This window comes from Chiloscyllium punctatum, chromosome 42 (genome assembly GCF_047496795.1).
Source record: "Chiloscyllium punctatum isolate Juve2018m chromosome 42, sChiPun1.3, whole genome shotgun sequence".
Lineage (NCBI taxonomy): Eukaryota > Metazoa > Chordata > Chondrichthyes > Orectolobiformes > Hemiscylliidae > Chiloscyllium > Chiloscyllium punctatum.
The window spans coordinates 6,793,162-6,807,204 of record NC_092780.1 but is presented as its reverse complement, the minus strand read 5'-3'; the positions used below and the strand labels follow the sequence as shown (position 1 = coordinate 6,807,204).

Sequence of the window (14,043 nt, the reverse complement as noted above, 5' to 3'; positions counted from 1 at the left end):
CTCTCTCTCTCTCTCTCTCTCTCTCTCTCTCTCTCTCTCTCTCTCTCTCTCTCTCTCTCTCGACCAGTTTGGGTTTTGGACTATGGGTGACTAGGGGGTGATTGTATCATTGGATTAACAATACAAAGTCCATATTAATGTGCTACAGACATGCGTTCAAATCCCACCAGGGCAGATGGTAAATTTTCACTCAGTGATACAGCACGGAAACAGACCCTTCCACTCATCCAGGTATCCCAACCTAATCTAGTCCCATTTGCCAGCACTTGGCCCATATCCCTCTAAACCCTTCCTATTCATATCCCCACCCAGATGTCTTTTAAATGTTGTAATTGTACCAGCCTCTAGCACTTCCTCTACCAGCTCATTCCATACATGCACCACCCTGTGTGAAAAATTTGCCCCTCCGGTCTTTTCCCCCCTCACCCTAAACCGATGCCCTCTAGTTTTAGACTCCCCTACCATGGGGAAAAGACTTTGTCTATTTACCCTATCCATGTCCCTCATGATTTTATAAACTTCCAAAAGGTCATCCCTCAGCCTCTGACGCTCCAGGGAAAACAGCCCCAGCCTGTTCAGCCTCTCCCTATAGCTCAAAGCCTCCAACCCTGGCAACATCCTTGTAAATCTTTTCTGAACCCTTTCAAGTTTCACAATATCTTTCCTAGAATCAATGAAAATCTGGAATAAAAAGCTATCCTTAATAGTGTTGCTGTTAAAACATAAGAAAATCTGCCTTCCTTACCTGTCTGGCCTACAGACCCTCACAACCACATCTGAAATGGTTTTGCCTATCCAACCAGTTCAAGGGGCAATTTGAGATGGGTAATAAATGTTGGCCCAGCCCATATTCCCTGAACAAGTTAAAAAAATATACCCCATGCCCTGTCTTATTTTGATGCGTCTCCTGAAAAGACTCATGCAGAAAGAAAGAGCTTTTTTTTTGAGAAATAAAATATTGGGCCAGGGACCTGGGAAACTTCCTCTCCTCCAGGACCTGTTCTGCCCACTGAGAGGGGCAGTGTACCACAGACACAGGGTCCTGTAGGCATTTCACTTGAGTCTCCGGGTAATGGCTGAGCCCTGGGCTACACAGCTGATCGCTGATCCCAGTGATCACTACACTGTCACAAATATTCGCCTTCGGGTCCCATTAATCAAAAAGCCCGACAGCATTTTCAGCTGAATCCCCCAGTTGCTCCAGTCCACTATTTCAGAAATCACACATCACCAGGTTATAGACCAACAGGTTTATTTAAAATCACAAGCTTTTGCAGCGATGCTCCTTCATCAGGTAAAGATTTCAAATGAACCTGTTGGACTATAACCTGATTCTGTGTGACGTATGACTTTGTCCACTCCCCAGTCCAACATTGGCACCTCGTGGTGGGCTGTAGCTAAATGTCTCCTCCCCTCACCCCTTGTCACTGTAAGCGGCCCAGTCAGCGATTCACCCCACTGGGGTTTGTGGAATCTTGCTCTGCAGTGACTGCACTTTGAAAACCCAGAACTGTCTGAGGGCAACACCCTGAGGAGTTTGTGGGAATGCAGCCCCTCAATATCAGTGCAGACCCTGGTCTGTCATCGCCTCCCTCTGTCAGATACCCCTCTTCCTGACACCGAGACTGGAGTCTAAAGTTCCAGGCACAGGGTTCCCATGTTCCCAAACTCAAAGAATAATTCGACACAGATTTAAAACAAAACTTCCAACTGCTTGAAATACACAGCTCCCTGGCTAACATCTGAAACAAGAGACACTGGATCCTGATCCCAGAGGCAGCAGGAGATTGACTCGAGAGTTCAAAGTTTGGGAGAGGATTTGTAGCTCAGGTGCTCGTTGTTGTGGTTCTGTTCGCCGAGCTGGGAATTTCTGTTGCTGACGTTTTGTCCCCTGTCTCGGTGACATCCTCAGTGTTTGGGAGCCTCCTGTGAAGCGCTTCTGTGCTGTTTCTTCCAGCACTTATAGTGGCCTGTCTCTGCCGCTTCCGGTTGTCAGTTCCAGCTGTCCGCTGCAGTGGCCAGTATATTACAAAACACGACATAGGACAAACAGGAAGACAGCTAACAATCCGCATCCATGAACACCAACTAGCCACGAAACGACACGATCAGCTATACTTAGTAGCCACACATGCAGATGACAAGCAACATGAATTCGACTGGGACAACACTACTATTATACGACATGCCAAACAGAGAACAGCCGGGGAATTCCTAGAGGCATGGCACTCATCCACAGATTCTATCAACAAACACATCGACCTGGACCCAATATACCGACCACTGCAGCGGACAGCTGGAACTGACAACCGGAAGCGGCAGAGACAAACCACTATAAATGCCGGTGGAAACAACATAGAAGCGCTTCACAGGAGGCTCCCAAGCACTGAGGATGTCACCTAGACAGGGGATGAAACGTTTGCAACACACATTCCCAGCTCGACAAACAGAACCACAACATTGACTCGAGAGATTTACACTTGGGCTGGTTGGAAGGGGGAGGGCACACAAGATGTGGGATGCTGACAGATGGAGAAAACAAGAGGAATGGGGGAGATCTGGGGTGGGGGGGGGCGGAGATGAGGGGGGAGGTGAGGGTGGATGAGGGAAACCAAGGGGCCTCTGGTGGGTATCAGGGTGAGGTAATAGGGGATATCGGGGAAATGAGGACAATGGAAGATTTCAGGGAGTTGGGGAGGGATGATGGGGTGGGTGCTGGTGGGTAATTGGGGAGATGGTGATGTGGGTGATGGTGGAATAGGGAGATTAGGGGAGACCAGAGTAGTGTGGGGGTGGGGTGTGGTTGGTGAGCTGTTGGGGATCTGGGAGTATTAGTAAGATGGCAGTAGCTGAAGTGTTCCTTGTCCCACACCCAGACTCTCGCAGTGTTGGGGTAGGCCCTGGAATCATCGAGACCCTCTGACCCCTTCCCTTCCTCCAGACCCTTTGCTTGTATCCTTGGTGTTGCAACTGTTCCACCCAGAAGGTGGTGTGTGTATGAAACAAGCTGCCAGAGGAAGTGGTGAGGCTGGTACAATTACAATATTTAAAAGGCATCTGGACAGGAAGGGTGTAGAGGTTTATGGGCCAAATGCAGGCCAATGGGACTCTAGTTTGGGAATATAGTCAGCATGGATGAGTTGGGCTGAAGGGTCTGTTTCTGTGCTGTAAGACTGTACGACTTTGTTTATGTCAAGGGAGAGCTCAGGTTGCAGGGAGTGGAGGGGAGGGGGGGGGGGGGCGCAGAGTTTGGAAAGGGGTTTGGGAGATGGTCTTGAAGAGGGAATGAAGGAGCCATAAAGCTGTCTGAGTCCAGGTGGGCCTATGCTGACTGTCTGTTTATTCTGTTCTCTCTTGGCTCTAGACTGGGAGCAATCCCTCACTGCAAAGCCGCATTGCAATTCCAGCCTCTCCAAAGCTCAAGCAACCGCACAGCAGCAGCAGCAGCAGCAGCGAGAAACTGAAACATAACAAACAGCGGGAAGAGTATCTAAGACTACAGAGCCAACAAGGCAGTCAGCAGGTAGTTTACTTCTAGACAACAAAGTGAGCATTTTGATCAAAGCCGGCTTCATACTCATTGGTGGTGGCCCTGCTGCACCCCCTGCACCAGTGCATCTGCAATCTCCCCTCCCCCTCACCCTCTCCCCAGCCTTGCACCTCACTCTTCCCGTCCTGTCCCTGCACCCTTTGCCCTCGCCCCTCCCTCCCCTTTCACTCTCAACCCTCTCCCTTACACTTGTTCCCCTCTCCCCATCCCTCACTCCCTCCCCCCAGGTGTAAAAAGATAATTAATTGGCGGTTGGTAAAGCAGGAAAGCTGCTGATTAATGGAGGAGGCAGTGTGCGTTTGTAACAGCTCACTGTGATAATCAGAAGTTTCCTGCCTTGGAGAAAGCAGACTCAGTGGAACATGTTAAAAAGAAAGTCATTAAGATGAAAAGAGTTGCACACCAGTGGGGTAAAAGGGACTATTGGGATAACTCCACCAACACAGTGCGCTGATTGGTCTCCCACAGGGACCTGCAGTAATTGATCATTCTTGCCACAAGATGGCAGCACAGCACTTGACAACCATCCCATGGCCAAGACAGCTTTCTTTTGTGTTAATAGATCTTCTAAAGAAATAGTTTTGCTTCCCTCTTACTAACATCACATTCTCTTTAACCCTAGGATTTCCTTTACACCAAAGGAAGGTTCTGGGGAGGAATATTGGTCTTAAATAAACACACTGAGGAAATCCACTCTGATGTCCCTCATTCCTTTACCAATACCATTGCATTCTGTCCCCTTTCCTTCCCCGCCTCTCACTCCCTCCCCAAAGTCACATTGACCTTTCCTGGTCCAGTTCCCTGGGCTCTCCCTCCCATCTGGAGGAAATACAAGGACACACCCACATTGATTGAGATGACAAACTTCACTAGCCGGAGGCAATATCACTCGATCAAGCCTCCAGGAACATGTCCAACCAATAAATGTGACCACTCTGTCACTACCTCCCTCAGAATCCTACCCTGCAGACACCGATTCCTGTAATTAACCCAATACCCTGTCTGTCCCATTCTGTGTGGCTCTGGTAGATGTTCAGAGGGTCTGGGTATATTTGTATAAGGAACATTACAAGTTGTTTGCAGTTTTCATCCATTCCAGGGGATTGGAATACAGCAGTAAGGCAGCCTTGTTACAATTGTATGAGACTTGGTCAAGAGTGTATTTGGTCTGGAATGTTATGGGGAAGCAGTGTCCACCAGCCAGAGAGTCAGAGACAGCACACACTCGCCCCCTAGCTGATGTTGCATGTTAACTGCCTGCCCTCGCGGTTCCTACCTTTTCCAGGACAGGGTCTGCTCCTTGCCAAGAGGTGACAGCTGATTGGAGAGCCAGCAATCTTAGCACCACTGAGAGCTGTGGCCAGTGCAACCAACAGGAACAGCCATGATGGAGGCAGCTCAGGAAGTTAGGCTGTGAAATAACTGTCCCAAGGCTGGTATCCCGTCACCAAATCACCCATTCTTTACTTGTGCACAGTGCACGACTGTAGCCAGCCAGCTCAGAGTCAACCACCTGGACTGAGGAGATTCTGAATCCCCTGTTTTTAAAAATTTTATTAAACAGTACAAGTTACCAACAAACAGCTAACAAAGAACAAGCCGTATACAAGAAACAGCAATTTACTGGGGAAAGGGGCAGCGAGCCAGATCACAAACCCTACCACCCAACCAGCTGTGAGGGAAATGAGATTGAACCTCGAATCCCACCTTATCAGCAAAAATGAAACAGTAAACAATCACAGAGAGCCCGATAAACCCAACAGTAAAACAGTGCATATATTACAGACACCCCTGGCGACCCAGCAAACCGCCCGTCCCTTCCACCTTCCGGTCACTCTAAGGCAGTCCACCCCTACGCACCTTCTGGCTCTCGGTCCACCCCATGCTCCTTCCAGTTCTTGGTCTGCCCTGATACACCTTCCGACCACTCTAGGACAGCCCGTCCTGATTCCCCAACACCCTCCCCCGACCTGCCCGGGGTGACAGGGCTGAGGATGGCCTACCCACCATCCGGCTCTCAGTCTGCCCCTACGTGCTCTTGCCCACCCTGAAGTGCAGTCCGGCCTGTGGTCTATCCTGACACATCTTCCAGCCACCTCTGGGACAGCCCGGCCCCTTCCCTGGGATGACAGTGTGCAGGCTAGTCCACAAGCCATCCGGATTTTGGCCTTCCCCCACACTCCTTCTGGCTCTTGGCCGCTCTGACACACCTTCCAACCACATCTAGGACAAACCATTGCAATTACACCTTCTCGGGGCGACAGCGCTCAGAATGGCCTACCCATCTTCTGGCTCTCAGGGCAACCGGCATCAGGACGGCCTACCCCCCCTCCAGCATTTGGGACGACCTATGAACCTCCAAGCTCACAGCGAGGCAGTGCCGGTGATTGACTCTGTCTTGTTGAGTTTATCACAACAAACAGAGTCCCTTCTGGTACACACAGAGTACATTACCATAAATGAGTTTCTGCAAAATGCAGAGTCCATTCCCAGGATCAGAGTCAAATCCAAAAGGTAGCAAATACATATCTCGCAGCACACAGGTGTTCAGTCTCCAGAGGCCTGGTCCATCCACAGAGGACCAGGCCCACTCATAGGAATCAATTCATTATAAAAAGATGCAGTTAACTCCTGCAGACAGAGTCCACTCTAGGACACAATAAATGCTCACCTCCCAGCACACACAGGTGTTCAGTCTTTACAGAGGCTGAGTCACCCACAAAGGACCAGGCCTACCCATAGGAACAGATGACTCGGGGGGGGCCCAGTTCCAAACACCAGAAAAAGTGAAAACACATGCAAAAAAGAAAGAAGCCAGAGTACAAGGGCTAAGCCCTGCCACAAAATCAGCATGGTCCTTTTCTCAAAGAGAAAACAAGTAACACACAGGCTGCAACCAACCAGAGAAACAACAGTTCCCTAGTGAGAACTGAAATACAATAGTTACACACTAACTGATGTATGTCAGTCAGTTTAGAAATCAGTCCTCAATATTTAAAAAAAAGGAATACCAGTTAACAAACTGACCGCGTAGACCAGCCAGTTCAGGAATCAGGTTTCCCCCCAAAAAACCCAGAACCCAGCAGCAGTGTGGCCAGCCAGCTCAGAGTCAGTTGACTGAATTGAGATTCTGAATCACTTGTTTCTTTTAACTTTATTAACCAGCACAAAATACAAACAGTTAACAATGAACAGCAGTTTGCAAGAAACAGCAGTGTACTGGGGAAAGGAGCAGCAAAGCCAGACCCCACCCACGCACTCCCCAAACCAGGTCACAGGGAAGGTAAAAACAATAACTGCAGATGCTGAAAACCAAATACTGGATTAGTGGTGCTGGAAGAGCACAGCAGTTCAGGCAGCATCCAAGGAGCAGTGAAATCGACGTTTCGGGCAAAAGCCCTTCATCAGGAATACTAATCCAGGTCACAGGGAAACCAGGACAAACCTCCAATCCCAAATTCCTTAAAAAGGAAATAGTAAACATAATCACATACAGACAGTCCAATGAACCAAACAGTAAAACAGTGTAGATATTCCCCATTTATATATACTTTTTAACAAACTGGCTGTATAGATCAGCTAGTTCAAGAACCAGGTTATTACTCTTGACAGTTTCAAAGATTGAGAAGATCTTGCAGACAAGAATCTGAAGGGATTTGATGGGATAGATTCTGGGAGGTAGACCTCCTCAGCTGCAGAATCAGGAACATGGAGAGGTGGGGATGCATCGTCACAGAGTGAGGAACCAAACATTCAGGATTGAGAGGAGGAGAAACATCTTGGCTCCGAGGTTTGTGAATCCTTGGAACTCTCTCCCCCAGCAGGTTACAGATGTTCCATATCCCCCAGCGGGTTATAAATGTTCCATTGTTGGGTCAGATCAGGGCTGAGATAGTTAGACTTTTGATTTCTGAGAATCTAAGAACGATGGGAACAGGTGGGAAAGTGGAGTTAAAACCCCAGGTCAGGCTTATTCCTGACTATTAAATGGTGGAGGTGTCTATCCCACTTTGTATTTGTATGTTCATGTCCCTATGATACCTGTTCAGCTGTTGTCCTCAGTCAATTATGTGTTAACTATCTTTGTCACTTCTGATCTATTGAGTATTCCATGTATGAAGATGCTAATGCTAATTTCTTGTCTCTTTCCCTCCTTATCCTTGCTATTTCCGCTATGCTTTGCTGCCTTTCCATTCTGTGTTTTGGACTCTCTCTGCCTGGCCCAGTAATGCCCAGTGCTCACCTTTTCAGTTTTCCCGTCCTGTAACAGTTTCGGGACTTTTCTGTTGTCAGGGCCAAAGGCCTGGCAAGCCTTCCCCACTCTGACCAGACTGCCTCCAGAAATCGGTGTCCGAGACTCTATGGAGGGTCTCTGCTGGTGGGGCTATTAAATGAACGTTCTTCTTTGGAAACACTGCTGCTAAGGGACCTTGTCCTGCTTCCAGTTTCTGATCTAGGTCCCCTTCCTGTTTCAGCCAGTTTTCCTATTACTTTAATTCACCTCTGTTAAAAAGTATGTTCCTTATCCCGGAACCATTCTGCCCAGCCTCCAGCCTCCCTGCTATTGCTTGCTTTCGTACTTGAAGCCAGTACAACGCACACTCGTTGATGCTAATGAATCCCAACAAACTCTCCACCCCAGCCCCTTCCCTGTCTTCCCAAAATGTCTCGCTTTGTTCCTGCTGCTGCTGCTGCCACTTGTGCTGGTTCCCTGTGGCTTTAGAGTCTTTAAAGAGCTTCCATTTCATCAGCTTTAAGCAACGTGATCTTCTGCAGTCACCACTCCCTTTCCTAGTCTCCCTCCCCACCCCCATTTCTTCCTCCCCTCTCCCTCCCTTCCTCACTCTGTGTCCAGTCGAGGGGATTGTGAGAAGAGGACCATGGAGAGTGTTCATCGTGGAGCTCCAATGCTTCTGCTCTCAATCACTATCTGCTAATCCGTCACCTGCTTTGATCCAGAATACAAACTGGTGTCTGAGCTGTAGTGTGTCAGTTTGTATATTAATAGTGGAAACAGCACAAGTGATTGATGGATATATCACAGTAGAATAGATGTGAAAATTATGAAATATTTTGTAAAAAATGAAAACCAAAAAAAATTCTCATCCTGTTTCTCTCTCTCTAAATTTAGTCTCTATATCTTCTTTTACACTTTATCACATGAATTCAGGCCCACGATCTCAATTACACAGGTCAGCACTGAGCGACTGTTTCATTCCTGTAATGCCATGCAATCAGTGGTTAGTACATTGCAAACCAGTTGCCTCATTTATTACATCGAATGCTCTGAGCTGGGTGGAATGTTGGCAGTTTGAAGTTTGCATTGGTTCTTGGAATGTCGATCCCCTTGTAAGGAGGGGCAGAATGTCCCTTCACCTGTGCTCTCCAAACATTTTGGTATGATCTTATTTTACTGCCCCAATGGCCTCCTATTCCCGTGGAGGTGAGGGGGTCAGCACTGTACTCACCAACTGCATCCATAAACTGCGACTGAGCTAGCTTCTTCCATCAGTCCTTGGTCTAAGTTTTCATTTTAAAGGTGGCTCCTGATCACCCTATTCTTATAAAGATTTTTAAAAGTTTAATTTGCAAAATTAAGTATGAGCACAATATTATGGTCAAATGAAAGCTCAACTCTGACAAACAGTCATGCTAGGTAGAATGCAAACATGATTATGAGACTCAGCTGCCATTTTCTTACACATCCAGCCTTCTACCCACTCCTTCTCTCTTGCTGTGTCTCTCAGTTACTTTTGCTCCCCACTCACTTTCTTTGCTCACTTCCTTTTACCTGAATACTCACGCTTTAACACAGTACAGCTCTGAAACACAGTTTGTACTTGATGTTGATTTGAATACTAGCCCACAGAATGGCCCAGGCTTGCTCAGTGGGTGAAACACCATGAACTGAAAAACTTTACCTTAAAACAGATAAAATTAAATCCATGAGAAGAAATAATATTTATGAAAGCACAGGATTTGAAAATAGAGAATATGAAGAATGATTTATTTCTGTTAAATCGATATCTAGAGCTGCAGAGTATATATATCACTGGCAGAATCAATGTTCACTTATTCTTTTTGTATATTGTCTTAAATAGTTTTTTGTACAAAGAATAGTATTCATGAAGCAATTAATTGGAATTGCAGGAAGTTTCTTTACATTTTAAGTGAAGTCTTTTAACACTTTGTATTAAGTTTATGTGAGTATTGACTCCTTTGATGTATGACTATTCGTGTTTGAATGTGATCCAAGAAGGCGAGTTTGGTTTGGACCTGATAAGCTCCCACTTTATAATTAAGCCCACTCTCAATCACACTTCCTTAATACAATCTCACAGGGGCCAGTTTTTCTTGATGTGGGAGTTCAGCTCTGATTGTTACAAAGGCTTCCTCCTGATTCCATTTAAAACCTTTCTCCCACCCCCCCCACACACAAAAACAGGAAAGATTTTTCTGTTTAGTAAAACTGCTTATATTCTTTTAAAAAGTTGGGTGGGTGGAGTTTTGTTTTGGAGTCCTGGTGTTTGGTTCGCTGTTGATGGTCAATCTGCACTCGATCACAAGATGCAGACTTTCATTGAAGGCGTGAGTGGGGAGAAGCTTTTAAAAATTGTGTTTATTTGTTTAATTTTGTGGAAGGCCTGTCAACCAGTCATTTCCCCCCACTGTCCCAGTGAGCGGCAATAATGAAGTCCTGCTCACTATCTTAATGGAAATTAATGCAAAAAAAATTCTTCTTGCTGTGCATTAACTCCCTTCCAAATGTGTTAAGTCTTGTTTGTGAAAGGTGCACAGACCAAAGTGAACTTAATGTGCAACAGGACGTCAAAGAATAATGATCCGCCATTTTAAATCATTTCATAATAAATCCTGTTTGTTTGGGGAGAGAGGAATACAGTGGCCTCATTTCTTACAGATTTATTTTCTTCAGCAAATGATTCCAAATCTCCACTCTAGGAAATGACAGCCTACCTGGGGTGGTTGAAGCATCAGTGTTCCAAGTGTGCTTTGAATGGATACATCCTATACAGACCTGCAGTTAGCCAGTAAGGACTAGATTTTGGTATTGGTCCAATAGTGTTTCTGCAACTAAGAAAAGAATTGGCTAGGGTGAGGTGTGACATGGAGGGGGGAGGTTTAAATAATTTCATTTTCTTACCTCAAGGAACTGGAAGTGTTCACAGTATTAGCGAGTTTTGAGAAGATTTGTAGCTCAGGTTGAGGTTCTGGATGTAAGATTGCTCACTGAGCTGGAAGGCTTGTTTTTAGATGTTTCGTCACTGTACTAGGTAACATCATCTGTGAGCCTCCGGTGAAGCACTGGTGTTATGCCCCACTTTTTATTTATGTATTTAGATTTCCTTGGGTTGCTGGTGTCATCTCCTGTGGTGATGTTATTTCCTGTTCTTTTTCTCAGAGGGTGGTAAACGGTGTCCAAGTTGTTGATAGAGTTCCGGTTGCAATGCTATGCTTCTAGGAATTTTCGTGCATGTCTCTGTTTAAACTGGGAAATGGCCTTTCTATGATCAACTGAAAAGAAATGTTTGGTCAAGTGGAGGGATACTTTCCACTCCCTCCTCCCATATCAGTTAGAAACACCAGAAGTGATGCTTTCCCTTCAGAAGTTATCTTTCGCTTTATTCCACTAATATCCCTCCCACAGAGCTATGCTAATTCCATCCAGGGTATCAAGAACTTCCCTTTGGCTAATGGTTGATTGTGTGGCTCACAAAGGTGAAGGCCAGCAGAGGCAAGGTGTCTCTCTCTCTGAACAAACTTGAGGATTTTATATTGAGGTTGGATGCAAATGTGGATGAAGTATACCATTTTCCAGCAGCGACACTTTCAACGTGATGCAACACATTTGCCTCCCCACCCCTTCCCAATCCACCTCCCCTCCCACTCCAAGAGAATACTTCCTATTTCAAAAATTGTGAACTGTTAATATTTTACTTAAAATGATTCAGTTAATCATTCAAATGCAATGAAAAACCAGTCAGTAATTATATCATTGAGTATTCTCACAAGATTCACCTCATCTCTCATGGAAATAGGGGAAAAAACGCAAATCTTAAGAGTTTCATCAACTGAGAATATTACAGCCAACAAACTGTAACAGCACCAAACATTACTTTCAAAATTATTGTTGAAAATGAATTACTTTTGATTTTAACCATAATATACTGGGAATGTCTGTTCTAAATTTTGGTCTTTTCCAATTTGGTTAAAAGGCAGTGATCGTTTTGAGATGTATCAAATGTGTGCGTTTAGAAGAAAACATTTACAAAGTTCTATTTAAACAAAATGTATGTGAAAACATACGGAATGCCTTTTTTAAGCTTTTTTTAACATAAATGTGACATTTTTCATAGTCTCCTGAAGGATGTGTCAGTAATCATAGAAAACATGAACTTCACCTTATTCCTGCTTTAAATAATAAAGGGTTTCAATTATGCATGTATATGCTAGGAAATTGCACGATGCATCTAGATTAATGTCTGTATGTGAATCTTAATATAAAGAATTTGTGAAAATCTGGATACAATAGGAACACTTTTTGTTAGACTGTGTATTTTTTTTCCCGCTGCATGGGGCTTTACTGTTTGGTCAGTAAGAGCTGTAATTGGTTATTGTATTGAACATATCTACAGAGTTTTGTAAACTGGGATCTTCCATTTGTAGAGTTAGTGAGATGTGTACTGAAAGTTGATGCCATGACAATCTGTAATTAATGTGGTTTGTGTGAAGAGATGAAATAAAGGGATTGCATTTTTGTACGAGTATTTTGAGGTTGTGTTATTGTCAAGTGTACCTTTGTTCTGGTGATGTTGCAAAGCTCCTCATATATCCCACTTTTGTCACTAGTCAAGACTGCCCTGTATAGTCAGGGTAGTGTTTGTCCAGTGAGTTTATTTCTCCCTCATCAGTGCTAAATAATATGGTGAATGGTAGTGAAAGTTCTTTTGTTCTTGTGCAGTTTTGGGACCACATCTGAGAGTTTGGCTTCAAAACAGACTGGGCAAAAGTGAGGACTGCAGATGCTGGAGATCAGAGTCAAGATTACAGTGGTGCTGGAAAAGCACAGCAGGTCAGGCAGCATCCAAGGAGCAGGAAAATCAACATTTCGGGCAGGAGACCTTCATTTGTCAGCTCCATCAGTTTGCTCAGTACTACGTCCCTAGTGATTACAATTTCATATACTTGTTATTGGAATGTCTTTTGTATCCTCTATAGAAAATACAGAAGTAAAATATTTGACCATTTCATCTGCCTATTTCTTACATTGACTAGTAATTCTCTATCACGCTCCAGATGACCAAAACTCACTTTACTTAATCCCTTCTTTTCCAAATACCTGTAGAAATTGCTTTAGTTTTTCATCTTTGCATTGCAATTCAGCCAATTTCTTTGAACACCTGTTTTTGTTTGATCAAATGGTTGAGAAAAAAAACCCTAGTCTTGGATAATTTAATTTCAACTTCCTTAGCTTTATTCTTTGATTTCTCCTCCTGTTTCTGTGGCTTTTACCAAAGTCAAGAAAAATCCCAGGATATACTTTTTGTAACCCCTCAGTTGTCTGATTTTCCACTAGGTTTTCAATTACAGTAGGCATCACTCCTACTTGTGATCTCCAGCTGTCTCATTACCACGAATTCTGGAACTGAGAATTTCTCTACTATTCCTACCACCACTTCGAACCGGACTCTCCAACCTCACTTGATATAATGGAAATGTTCTTGGATGGGACTTGAGGTGTTGAGGCAAGAGGTTCGCATTTAAAACCTGCCCATGTACTGTTTTGCCAGCTATGAATATTCTACCACTCGTGTGCTGAGCACCCTTTGAGTTTTTTCGGGGGAAAACACATGAACAGATGATATTTTGCCATCATGGGCAATGGGAAAACATCAATGATCATTGTGACATTTGTGATATAACACTAGTGTGCTTCCAATTAAACATGTTGGATTATAACCTGGTGTTGTGTGATTTTTAACTTTATACACCCCAGTCCAACACTGGCATCTCCAAACCGGGATATAACACAGGAGCTTTGACTATGACATATTTTCTCAACCATAGATTTCTAATTCTTGTCAGATATATTCTTGGTAGTTTCATTGACTGTTTCATTATATGACTGGCACCTTACCATTGTCACTCTTTTCCCCCATCTCCAATAATTTCATAACTAAGCAAAAGTGTTAAAAGGAACTCTTGTGGTGCAAAAACAAGAGCCCCACCTCTGAGTTTGTCTTACTTTAGGGCCACTCAAAGGGGCATGGGCTGACCTTTAGAAGTGAAGGAGGGGTGTGTCTTGAATCCAAATTAAACACCTGTGGCTCATTTGTCCATCAGAAAAGTTTATGTTTGACCTCTGCTAGGGGGTCTTTGTCAATATAAACTATCTCCACAATACAACAGCCCACCTTTTAGTATTGAAAAGCCTAACACCACAGGAAGAAAGTGAGCATGGCAGGTGCTGGATA

At 44.7% G+C, this 14,043-nt stretch overlaps 1 protein-coding gene across 29 annotated transcripts in view; it reads left to right on the top strand.

The window, feature by feature from the left end:
* The window catches only part of srcin1a (SRC kinase signaling inhibitor 1a), a 525,004-nt gene extending 511,507 nt beyond the window's left edge, over nt 1–13,497 (top strand). For 14 of the 29 annotated variants that reach the window (XM_072561317.1, XM_072561318.1, XM_072561316.1 and 11 more), the window contains 2 exons: nt 3,365–3,523; nt 12,531–13,496. In XM_072561317.1, the coding sequence (XP_072417418.1) occupies nt 3,365–3,523; nt 12,531–12,548 (177 nt within the window). In that variant the 3' untranslated portion in view covers nt 12,549–13,496. Of the gene's footprint in view, nt 1–3,364; nt 3,547–7,776; nt 12,334–12,530 lie in introns of those variants that run through there. The other 15 variants (XM_072561312.1, XM_072561311.1, XM_072561313.1 and 12 more) reach the window with 4 other exon arrangements.
* Nucleotides 13,498–14,043: the final 546 nt, after the last annotated feature.